Here is a 12330-nt window from a genome sequence, read left to right as displayed (position 1 = left end):
TTATACAAATTACAAAACTGAACTAATTGTATAAAATTGGATGTATCTAGCGAATTATACAAATCAAAAGCTCCATAACAAACATAAAATTTGCTATGAAACGCAATTATGCAAACTATAGCTATAACATACAAATATGATTTTTATGTTTGTTATATGTGAAAGTTGCTAAAAATATATATTAAGTAATTAGTTGTTGATATTTGACTCTTAGAAGTTAATCTAGCTTGTGATTAATGCTTGTTAGTTTTAAGATTATATAAAAATCAATTTATTTTAAGAATCAAATTTTATATTATAGTATCATATTTTTATATAATTAATCCGAGCAAACGATATTGTTATAGATACACTATTAAATAATATTTTATTTATTTTTTGGTTTCTATATAGATTAAATGTCAACCTTTCACTTTGGTTGATTCGATATTAAAAAAGTAATTAAAAAAAAGGACAAGTTTTCTTTAAAAAAGAAACTTCTAAACCACGTGTTTTCTTCATTTGCAAATGTTTCAAAGATAAAAATTCAGCTTTTTAACAACTTTTCTTTTTCTTCTTCCAAATAATAAAATAATATGTTACTATGTTAGACTTTTCAAAACATTGAAATATTTCAATTTTCGGAGATTCAAACCTTTTTTTTTCAATAATCTTTCATATATTTAAATATTATACAGTTAAATTTTTCTATAAATTGTTGTTCTGACTATATATATTTTTGCTACAGTGACTAGTTATTATGTAACAATATTTGATATTTAAATGATATTTGATAACAAAAAAGATGTTAAAGTCTAATTTTCACTTTTTAATGTAAAATTATTAAACTTAATCACATTTTATATATGAAGAAAACTCTTATAATGATAAAAACATATATTCAGATAATATTCTTTTTTATAGAGCTAGTGTATTAAAGAGACTCAAAATTTCTAGATAAGTAAGCTTAGAGATTCTAATTCTATAAAAATGGTTAATTACTATTGTATTACCAAAAATGAAGAAGGTGTTATAAGGAGATAATTTATTTATTTTTAAAAAAAGTGTATTGTTATAAAGATGGTAGGTCAAAAATATTATAGAAAAGTTAACATATAGCATAAACAATCGATCTCATAAAGAATTCAATTATAACGAGTACAAAATATTTGATAGTACCATAATACTCTATTTGTACAACCTGACGATAAGGAAATTACTATGTCATTAAATTCAACAATATTAATGTGACAAAATCAGCATGTTGTGGACATGTACGACATAATCCATTTTTATTTTATTAATATTATTTAAATTAATTAGGTGACAGATGTCATGCTCAAATATTTCATCCCCTCTGGCCATAGGAAGCAAAAAAAAAAAAAAACTAATAATAGCCCTACAATGTACTTATAATATAAAAAAAAATTAATTTATATGATAATACAAACAATCAAACAAGATCTGTTCAATCACATAAATATTTTTGTTCTATCTTTAGCCCATTTTATTCATTACATATAGTATAAAAGATTATTACATTGTAGGCTCATCGTTGGCATAACGTAATATTTTCTCTTTTATCTGATTTTGGGTACTTTATAAAATTCTTGATTTCATTTAGATTAATATCTGTATTAAAAAGGATTTTTTATTTCAAAATTTGAATGTTTGAATTTCAAGTAAAAAATATTTATTTAATTTTATTATAATTTAAATGTTATGAGTGAAAAGTAACTTACACACATCCGTTTATTCAATCCCATCAAATACCCTGAATATGGTGAGTCAAGAGTAGCTCACACCATCCACATATAGATGAAATTTGGAAGTTTGTGTGTCTATATCCACATATTATTAATTAGTACTCCCTCTGTCCACTTTTATTTGTTATGTTGCGTTTTTCGAAAGTCAATTTGACTAATTTTTAAAGTTAAATTAGATTACGTTAATTCGATTTTTTTTAAAAAAAAATTAGATATTCAAAAACTATACGAAAAGTACTATAAGTTGCAATTTTTTGTATATCAATATGATGAAAATATACATCGTAAAATGTTGGTCAAAGTTCTTATTGTTTGACTCTAAAAAAGGAAACCATGACAATTAATTGTGGACGGAGGGAGTATAAGATTCAAGATCAAGTTCAGAATTCGAGTTAAATTGATCTATCCTCTTTCATATATTCATTATTTAGTATCTTAACTCCTCAAAAAGTTTGAGTAGTTATTTATTTATTCAATATGATATGTAAATTTATAGTAAAGATAATGCTTCACCTTGTTACATAATAGTCTTTATTATTGAGACGGATTCAAAATGGACAGCGCATTGGAGAAAAAACGAGTCCAGTTATCACCTACTAAATTTTTGAATCAAAATATGAATATCCACTATTAAAAGAGAAATGATATATTCTCAATTGAAATTCCTCCTCAATTGCTTGATCCAAATATTTTTACATAATACCTCTTAATTGAATTTCTTCTTATTTATTCCACATCAAAAAATTAAAATGTACATTCTCCATATAATGAAATTATGCGGATAATGATAAAAAAAAATACTTAGTTTTTAAGTACTCCTTCATCTTTTTATCAGACAGATTTGAGTTTTTTGATATAAAATAGTCTTTGTTAGAGAACATTTTAGCCTAATGTGATTTATGTAACACGAATTTAAATTTAGTCGGATTCAGAAAAAAAATGGATGTTGAGTTGTACAATTATAAAAGCAGAGCGTTTTTACGTGTAATGGAATCTTTCTGCTAAATTGCAATTTCCAAAAAGTCAGCTTCAGTGGTAGTAGTAGAGAGAAGAAGAAGAGTGAGAGAGGTTTTGGAGCCTTTCAAACTCTTTGTTTTCTCCCAATTATTCTCTCTCTCTCTTTCACCGCCGCCATGAACGGAGCCACCGGAACGCAAGTCAACACCGCGGACGGCGGTGGTGGTGGTGGTGATCCAGTCGGAGTTCAGATCCAGCAGAGTCGGAGGTTGCCGGATTTCCTTCAGAGTGTAAACTTAAAGTACGTTAAACTAGGTTACCATTACTTGATCTCTCATTTGTTGACTCTATGTTTGATTCCTGTAATGGCTGTGATTTTAGTTGAAGTTTCACAAATGAATCCTGATGATATTCGTCAATTATGGCTACATTTGCAGTATAATCTAGTCTCTGTTATTATTTGTTCAGCCGTTTTGGTTTTTGGATCCACAGTTTACATCATGACTCGGCCGAGGCCGGTTTATTTGGTTGATTACTCTTGTTATAAAGCTCCTGAGAATCTCAAGGCTCCGTATGAACGGTTCATGCAGCATTCACGGCTCACCGGTGATTTTGATGAGTCGTCGCTTGAGTTTCAGAGGAAGATTCTGGAACGTTCTGGCCTCGGGGACGAAACTTATGTCCCTGAGGCTATGCATCAGCTTCCTCCGCAGCCTTCTATGCAGGCTGCGAGGGAAGAGGCTGAGCAAGTTATGTTTGGTGCCTTGGATAAATTGTTTGCTAATACCTCTGTGAAACCTAAGAAAATAGGTGTGCTTGTTGTGAATTGTAGTTTGTTCAATCCGACTCCATCGCTTTCAGCTATGATTGTGAACAAGTATAAGTTGAGAGGTAATATAAGGAGTTTTAATCTGGGAGGTATGGGTTGTAGTGCTGGTGTAATTGCCGTTGATCTTGCTAAGGATATGTTGCAAGTGCACAGAAATACCTATGCTGTTGTTGTTAGTACTGAGAATATTACTCAGAACTGGTATTTTGGGAATAAGAAGTCCATGTTGATACCAAATTGTTTGTTTAGAGTCGGAGGTTCTGCTGTTCTGCTGTCTAATAAGTCCGTGGATAGAAGAAGGGCGAAATATAAGCTTGTTCATGCTGTTAGGACACATCGTGGGGCTGATGATAAGGCATTTCGTTGTGTTTACCAAGAACAGGATGATACTGGGAAAACTGGGGTTTCTTTGTCAAAAGATCTCATGGCAATCGCTGGCGGAGCGCTTAAGACGAATATCACTACATTGGGTCCTCTTGTTCTACCTATCAGTGAGCAGCTTCTGTTCTTTGGTTCTCTGATAATTAAGAAAATATTCAATAAGCATATCAAGCCTTACATTCCAGATTTCAAGTTGGCCTTTGATCATTTCTGCATACACGCTGGTGGAAGGGCTGTTATTGACGAGCTGGAAAAGAATTTACAGCTGACACAGGTTCACGTTGAGGCATCTCGAATGACACTACACCGCTTTGGAAATACTTCATCCAGCTCTATCTGGTATGAATTGGCGTATATAGAGGCCAAAGGAAGAATGAAGAAAGGTAACAAAGTTTGGCAGATTGCATTTGGAAGTGGCTTTAAATGTAATAGTGCTGTTTGGCAGGCACTACGAAATGTAAAGCCTTCTGCCGATGGTCCCTGGGAGGATTGTATCGATAGGTATCCTGTAAAAGTAGTCTCATAACACTGGAAATCATGATTAGGCAAGTTCAAGGTTATCTGTAGCTGCTTCAGTGTCCAACAGCCTCTTAAGTTATATGTACTTCATGGCGCCTCTTCTCTTGAAGCTGAGTGATGCTCTACTTCCATTCATGAATCAAGTATCATTTTTCCTTTTCTTAGTTTAGAGCCTTATGCTAATTTGTGTTGTACCATTTCAATCTATTACTTGTATGACTTCATATATGTAGCAATGCCTATTTTATTGTAGTTATCTTCCTGATAAACATCTATTCATGACTGAACTTATGAGTAGTGGATTCAAGTTACTAACACGCACTGTTATTTCTCACTGTTAGCGAAATGATTCCATAAATGGCATGTTCATCGTTTTCTATTTGTATATCTATTTTATATACTTGATCATCCTCAAGAGTTCAGTCCACTTAGTCCTAAGAAAGAATCCTGTTTGGCTTTCGGTGGACATAATAAGGTTTGTGATTAACATGACAATGTGTACTGCTTACGATTTTTCAGTATTGTCTGGTTCTGGAAGTTGTATTAGTAATACTGTCAACCTGCTCTGGTGTAATTAAGCGAGATGGTCTGTATTTGGACTGCCAGTGACTGCGTATTTAGAACATCCATCTCGCGTAAAAATGTAACTGTCAACCTGTTCGTTTGTTGTCCAGTATAGTCGGGCATGGAGAACCATATTTAGCTGCAAAGATGTTGTTTCAAATCTGCATATGAAAAAAAGATTTGACTATGAAATGCACTAGGCAGGGGATGTCTGTGTAATGTGTGGATGGATTGTAACCATTGTTGTAAAGTTGAGATTCCTTGCTTAATGATGCAGCAACAGACACAAGTTGATTCATCCAAGTTCCTTTGTGTGAAGGAACCTTCTATGTTATTTCCCCAGAAGTTTCTCGGTTGGCGCATTTTACAGAGTACTTGCTTTCTATTGATAGTCAGAAATGTTGATGGATTATGATTACAAAAGCTTGTATTTGGCATTAACTTGAGGAAATTGTACTTCATTGGATACTTGTTTTCTCTCACCAACACACACGTATTGAGTAACTCTTGCCATCAAAACAAAGACAGATGAAAAGAAATCATACTCCTGTTGTTTTCACTCACTTCAATGTGAATAGAATATAATAGCATGAGTAACTCTTAGCCCACCCTCCTTTAATTTCTGTGGTTGATGTTGCCCAAAATTGACTTTCTGTTTCTTTATAGGACAGAAAATTTATGGTGGTGTTTCTCTGTCCAGGACAGAGAAGAAAAAATCTCAGTTAAATATTTGGCTTTTCAATTCTGGTAGGAATATCAGCAAAAGTTATGCCCTGCCCCCTTAAAGAACTTATATCTCGCTAGGCACGAGTTCAATTTCGATGGCCAAAAATTAAAGACTAGTCTATTCTATTTGAAAGGTAAACCTTGCAATTAAATCATTCAAATGATTGGAATAAATGAATCAAGAATGATAATTTTAACAGCAACCAACCTTCAATAAAGCAAAGCTTTAATTTTTCATTACCTAATCTTAAAATCTGACGACTTAGTGCTAAGGCAATCTACGAATAAACCCTCTGCGATTTTGTAATTTGAAAAATAAGACATGTTATTTACTATGACAAATAAAAGTGACATGATAATGCAGCTACGAAAAGTTCTTTTATGCAGAGTGAAAGCATCTTGTTTTTACAGTGTAATAAATTTACATAGTATTGAACATATTTCTTTCGTAAAATTTAAATATGCACAACAAAATATTAAAGATGACATGTTATATAGTTAAAAAATTTAGAAGACACTGGAAAATGCAATAATCAGGACAAAGGAAAGAACTATTCTGGGCCCCTAGATAACAAATTAACAATGGTGTCACTCATAATGAGACAAAGTACCTCCATTTAAAAAAAAGTACTCCCTTCATTTCATTTTAGTTGTCATATTACATTTTTCGAGAGGTTCAATTTGACTAAGTTTCAAATCTAAAGGTGTGTTTGATATGAAGGAAATTATTTTTCAATTTTCTCATGTTTGATTGGGTAAAATGTTTTTCAAATTAATTCATTTTCCTCAAATTTAAGGAAAATGACTCCCATTCAAAAATTAAGAAAAACATTTTCCAAAATTCTCCTTCAACTTCATATTACAATGTTTTTTTATTTTCAACTTGAATTTTTTATATTTTATCCCTCCCCCCCCCCCCCCCCTTCCTCCCCAAAAATATGCAAATAAATTATAGTTTCTTAAAAAATATTTCAATTTTTTATTTTTTCACCCCATCCCCCACCTACCCTCGACCCCCTCATCAGCCCCCTACCAGTCCCCCAACCCCCACCAAAAAATAATAATTTAAGTTTATTTTTAAAAAATATTTTCAACTTCAATTTTTCATTTGTTTACCCCCCCAACCCAAAAAAAAAAATTAAAAAATTTATTATTTGTTTTTAAAAAAAATAATCAATTTTCAATTTTTATTTTTCACCCCCACCCCGCCAGCCCCCTTCACACCCCCCTCCCCAAAAAAAATAAAAAAAATAAAAGTTTGTTTTTAAAAAATATTTTCAATTTCAATTTTTTATTTTTCACCCCAACCCCTACCCTCGACCACCCCCCCTCCCCCCGCCAAAAAAAAGAATTTAAATTTTTCTTTTAAAAATATTTCCAATTTCAAATTTTTATTTTTCCCCCACACTACGCCTACCCGCAACACCCCCCCCCCCCTCCATCAGCCCCCACCCCTCCAAACAAAAATTTAAGTTTGTTTTTAAAAAACATTTTCAATTTCAATAATCATTTTCTACTCTCTAGTAAAAATAAAAGATATTTTCACAAAAATATTTTTCATTCATAAACTAAACACGAAAAAATATTTTCCGAAAAATATTTTCTACTCACCAACCAAACATGAGAAAATAAGTCAAAAATCTACTTATTTTCCAAGAAAACATTTTCCTTCATACCAAACACACCCTAAATTAGATTACATTAATTTCATATTTTAAAATAAAAATTTTAATGTTCTAAAACTATATAAAAAGTATTATAAATTACAATTTTTTTCTACATCAATATGACAAAATATATTTAGAAATGTTAGTCAAGGTTCACAAAAAGGAAACTATGACAACTATTTTGTACTTATTGTTTTCTTAATGAACGTGAAAAAAAACTAAAACGACACTTATTTTAAGTTTTGTATACGTCAGGTAAACTATAAGCAAACTATTTTAAACACCTCTGTATTCTTTCACACTTTTAATCATCCTTAGTAACATTTCATCAAGTTATTCAGAACCGATTCCATGTTATCTAATATAACTAACATTTTGTTATATCAGCAAACGCCGTTATTATACAGAGGTTTGAACTGTAAATACACTAGAACATAGGTTCATCAGAAACAAGGATTACAAAGACAATTGAATTAAAGAATAGTACATTTTTTTCATTTAGAACTTTATTTTAAATTGAATGGTATAATCACTCTTACAATATACAAAAATAAAATAAAATAAAACCATACAGTAAATTACAGCATTTGGCAAGATTAAGATGAAATGTACACACTCTGAAGCAGCATGTGCAACTCATACTTCCCTATATATGTGAAAAATTGAAACTTTTGCACAAGGGAAATTGAGTTTGTGACAAAAAGAACAGTTGGGGAAAAAAGATTTTTCATCTGAAAGAAAACTGAATTTCCTCTAGAGTTCTCCCTTTCGTCTCCGGTACCCAAATTGCCACGAATGCCACGGTGAAAGCACACATAACCATGTAAATAGTGAAGGTTCCTGGTAAAAGATGTGCAGATATTAAGTCAGTTCAGGTCTTAGAAGCTACACGTTTGAAATGCCGAATCTTTTGTCTGAGGGGTGTCAATAGACGAAGCCCCTTGGCTTTTTCGTGTTTTACTACTTTATATTTAGACTCTCAGTGAAAATTCTGCTTCCACTACTGGTGCACATAGTGCGGGAATCTTATGCTATGGGAAACAAAATGTCTATACATGTGGTGTATAAGTATGAGAGAAAGATACCTCCACTGCTCCAAGCCATAAGCAACGGTGCAGTCACTGTTATTACCCACGAGAATAACCAGTTGGCTAATGTTGCTGTACTTCCAGCGAGACCTTTGATCTTGATTGGAAGAATCTACAATATCCAAGGCACGTAGTAAGTTCAAAGAAAATCTTAACATGCAACGTAAAGCAAGCACAAAAACTTAATCAACAGTTTTCGTGTCATTCCAGATAAACGAGACGTGTATTCAAGAATGGGATCTTGGAGACTAATCAATAGATAGATGGAAAATAATCTCTGACCGAACCGATAGGTAATTTAACCAGCTTAAAGTGCAACATACAACTTAGGGTCGATGGCCAAATTGATAGCGAAGTAGCCTACTGCGCAATATACGATTTAGCACTACTGCTATTCAAACAGTATCCAATAATTGGACCAACTCCAATTGCTCGGAAATTATCAAAAGTATGTACCAAGAGAATTATAGAGCAAGCTGAAACTTAGGGTACATGATAAATGAAAAAGTAAGTACCTCAGACATTATAAGCCATGGAATTGGTCCCATTCCGAGCGAGAATGAAATAATCATGAACTGAAATGAGAATTTGGTCAGAAAAATGAATATATGTTACTTTCGCATATATTTTCAAGAGATAAAGATTGTACGCATCGAGAAGGGCACATACCACCACCCCGACTACTGATATTATTCCCAATACACCATAGAGGGTAGAATCCTCAGATACATAACCCTGATCAAATATAAAAGAAGAAATGATGAGAAAGATGACAAGTGTAGTTCAAGTTTAAATCTTCCATGTGAAAGAAACTTGTTCCACTAAACTACCTTTAGATAGAAGGCAACGGAGACAATTAGAAGACTAACAGTCATTCCAGCTGAGGAAACCTACAAAAGTGCATTTGCCTTATAAGTTAGATCAAAAGTTAGAACAATATACATATAAGTCATGACTTTCCTAAAACTTACAATTAATAAAATTCTACGTCCAGTTCTATCCACCAGCCATGTAGAAACTGCAGTTGCAACAACCTACACATTGAGGGACATCGATGAAATTTGACAGCACAAAAGTAATGCAAGCAAGTGCTACACGAAATTGAAACTTTTTCACCTTCCTTCCTAATTAATATGCATACTTGAAAGTTAAAGAAGAGAAACTAAAATAGCAAAAGCTGGACCTGGATAGCACCAACACCAAAAGTTGCAGCATTACTTGAAGAAATACCTGTGAAGTTTAGATGACTAAATTAGTGAGACTTATATTACACGAAGAAAGTTGTAGATCATTAGAGATTTAAATAGACATAATACATAGATAGACACTTTAACTTGGTCTCAACTGACAACTAAACACTTCAACTATGAGTATCCACATCTAGACATTTCAACTCGTCTCCACCGTGTCAGTTGAACACTCCAAACGTACAAAATGATTATCTAGACACTTCTAAACTTTATGTGCGACATCAGTGTCAGGTGTCCACCAGGCAATGAGGACAAGTTGGTGTGTTTAGATGCCAGGTGAGACCAAGTTGAGGTGTCTAGATGTATACTCTCAAAGTTGGAGAGCGTACTTGCCCGTTGTGGTCATATTTGAGTGTTTGTAAGTATTATGCCATTTAAATAACTCATGTATCAATCTTATTCACTTAGTTTGTTTCAGGGGTTCTCTTGAGGCAAAATTATAGTGCAATTCAGTTTTGCCAGCCGTGGATCATAACAAAAAGGTAGATGCTACATGACAGGCTGAGAATGACACTTCTTTTGAAGAAGGCAAATGCTACTGATACTTCCATCATTTAAGATGACAAATGCAACTGCTTTGTTTAATCCGTACCGGCAGATAGGAAAATGTTGCTGGAATAGAATATAACACCGTTGATTCCTCCTAACTGTTGCAGGATAAGTAGCCCAATTCCTACCTAAAGAATGAAAGATTAAAAGATTGACAAAGACAAGGGCATAACTAACACGAAGACTCCAATAACAGCATGAAATGTCAAAATACCATGAGAGGAAACCAATATCTCCTATGTTTGAGATCCGCGAAACGCATTGCTGTTCTTCGGTTTGTTGATGATGCTACAGACCTCTACACACAAAAAAAAACATAAAATAAATACAAATTTAACAAGAAGTTTTATACGGAATTGCATGTGTGGCAACAAGGCTTGCTTTATATGGTCTTTCAAACAATTTACCTTAATTTCATTTACTTCATTGGTAATGTCAGCCTCAAACCCTCGAAGAACTTGCAGTGAAGTTTCAAAATCTTCTGTTAAACCCATTTTGGCCTATGTTTAAGATAGAAACTCAACTGAGACAAACAGCAATCAAAGCCTCGAAGGAATTACGCAAAAAAACATAAATATAATGAAGCTCACCAACCACCGAGGAGATTCGGGGATGAAAAATAGTCCAGGTATCAGTGCTAGGCAAGGTAATGCTCCTATAAAAGAAAATAATATTTAGTTAAATTGTAAGTGAACAATTCCATGAGGCTCTGCCACGGTCAATATGCCAGCTCTTTCAAAGTTCAATCTGGAAACTCTTATGTAATTGTTTTTGTTTTAGAGCTGATTACCGAAAAAAAAAAAAAACGAAGAAGAAGAAACATAGCCCTCTCCACCAAAAGCACAAAAGAAAAAAATATTTTTTCTATAAAAAAATGGAAATGCAGACTGTCATTTTGGAAGCACAGTGGTGTGGACTAGTGGTCAATGAAGTAGGAGAAGAACCATGAGGTCTCAGGTTCAATCCCAACAGAGGCAAAAGAAACTCTATGTCGTTCCGTCCCATCTCCTAAGCCTTGGTTGGAAAAATTATCCGCTACATGTGCTGGTGGGAGGTGCAGTTACCCAAACTGCCCCGAACACCACCATCATTAAGAAGAAAAGGACTGTCATTTTAAAACAGAAATACTGCTCAACTAACAAAACACAAGTCTTAAGTCAGGGAGCTGGAAAGCGCTTAAAGCATAAAGCTTGATAACGTAAACCTACAAGAATAAAGAGAAGCGCAGATATCAGACAAAGAAGAACTCAAAACTATTCTCAGTCCTCACAAAATGAATAGCCATTACTTCAACTTAATTGACTATTTTTTTTTGGGGGGGGGGGGGGGCGGGGGGCGGGGGGGGAGCTGACTTCCATGTGGATGCAAGGAGGTACTAATATGCACTAAATGTTATTCACTAGAGTAAAAAAATGATAATAAGACGTCATAACTGTATATTGTAGCTTAACGAGAGTTTCAAGAGAAATGATCATTACCAAGAACAGCAAGCAGCCTCCAATTAACAAAAAGTCCCAGTAAATAGGACAACATGATCCCAATTGTAACAGAGAGCTACATTAAGAAAGAAATGATAGCATGTGATTGATTAAGCAGGCATAGCAAACTTCGGTTTTAACGAAAAATAAGTCTATAACTCCGCGGACCTGGTTAACAGACCCTAGACCCCCTCTCATATTTTGAGGTGCAATCTCAGCAATATATACAGGAACCTAAAAACACCAAAAAGCAGGAAGCGAAAGCATTTAGTTTTGAGAATGTCGGTGTATTCAATAACTGTAACCAGAGAAGATTTAAGAAATTGAACATTACCACATAAGAGATTATTCCCACACCAAAGCCTTCCAACAATCTTCCCATGTATAGAAATGAAGGATCCTGAAACATATTGGTAAGGCCAAAGGTAGGGAGATACAAGCATATACATGTCAATGTAAGTTACCGAGGCACCATATAATATACTTCAGGTAGAATATCTTACTTTGGCAAATGAGATGGCAAGCCAACCAATGATATTAGGTATAGCAGCTATCATTAAAGACTGCAGTAGGAAAA

General features: G+C 33.6%; 2 protein-coding genes across 2 annotated transcripts in view; one reads left to right on the top strand and one right to left on the bottom strand.

The window, feature by feature from the left end:
- The first annotated feature begins 2748 nt into the window (after positions 1 to 2748).
- On the top strand, positions 2749 to 4748 carry LOC125827804 (3-ketoacyl-CoA synthase 4). Its single transcript, XM_049507144.1, has one exon. The coding sequence runs from the start codon at positions 2879 to 2881 to the stop codon at positions 4436 to 4438; it is 1560 nt and encodes a 519-aa protein (XP_049363101.1). The 5' UTR covers positions 2749 to 2878; the 3' UTR covers positions 4439 to 4748.
- Positions 4749 to 7861: 3113 nt separating this feature from the next.
- The window catches only part of LOC125827805 (sugar transporter ERD6-like 6), a 118471-nt gene continuing 114002 nt past the window's right edge, over positions 7862 to 12330 (bottom strand). Inside the window, exons 5-19 of the mRNA XM_049507146.1 lie at positions 12257 to 12316; positions 12088 to 12153; positions 11922 to 11987; positions 11754 to 11829; positions 10866 to 10930; positions 10683 to 10775; positions 10490 to 10573; positions 10319 to 10403; positions 9660 to 9706; positions 9448 to 9510; positions 9307 to 9366; positions 9146 to 9211; positions 8992 to 9051; positions 8474 to 8588; positions 7862 to 8228 (exon numbers count right to left, since the gene is read on the bottom strand). Of these exons, the coding sequence (XP_049363103.1) occupies positions 8116 to 8228; positions 8474 to 8588; positions 8992 to 9051; positions 9146 to 9211; positions 9307 to 9366; positions 9448 to 9510; positions 9660 to 9706; positions 10319 to 10403; positions 10490 to 10573; positions 10683 to 10775; positions 10866 to 10930; positions 11754 to 11829; positions 11922 to 11987; positions 12088 to 12153; positions 12257 to 12316 (1119 nt within the window). The 3' untranslated portion in view covers positions 7862 to 8115. The remainder of the gene's footprint in view (positions 8229 to 8473; positions 8589 to 8991; positions 9052 to 9145; positions 9212 to 9306; positions 9367 to 9447; positions 9511 to 9659; positions 9707 to 10318; positions 10404 to 10489; positions 10574 to 10682; positions 10776 to 10865; positions 10931 to 11753; positions 11830 to 11921; positions 11988 to 12087; positions 12154 to 12256; positions 12317 to 12330) is intronic.

Source organism: Solanum verrucosum, unplaced genomic scaffold, assembly GCF_900185275.1.
Source record: "Solanum verrucosum unplaced genomic scaffold, falcon-dt-bn FXZP01000064.1, whole genome shotgun sequence".
NCBI lineage: Eukaryota > Viridiplantae > Streptophyta > Magnoliopsida > Solanales > Solanaceae > Solanum > Solanum verrucosum.
This window is presented reverse-complemented; position numbering and strand designations above follow the sequence as displayed.

Bases quoted from the DNA above. Each gene is read 5' to 3' on its own strand.
- LOC125827804 (XM_049507144.1), top strand. From the start codon at position 2,879: ATGAACGGAGCCACCGGAACGCAAGTCAACACCGCGGACGGCGGTGGT.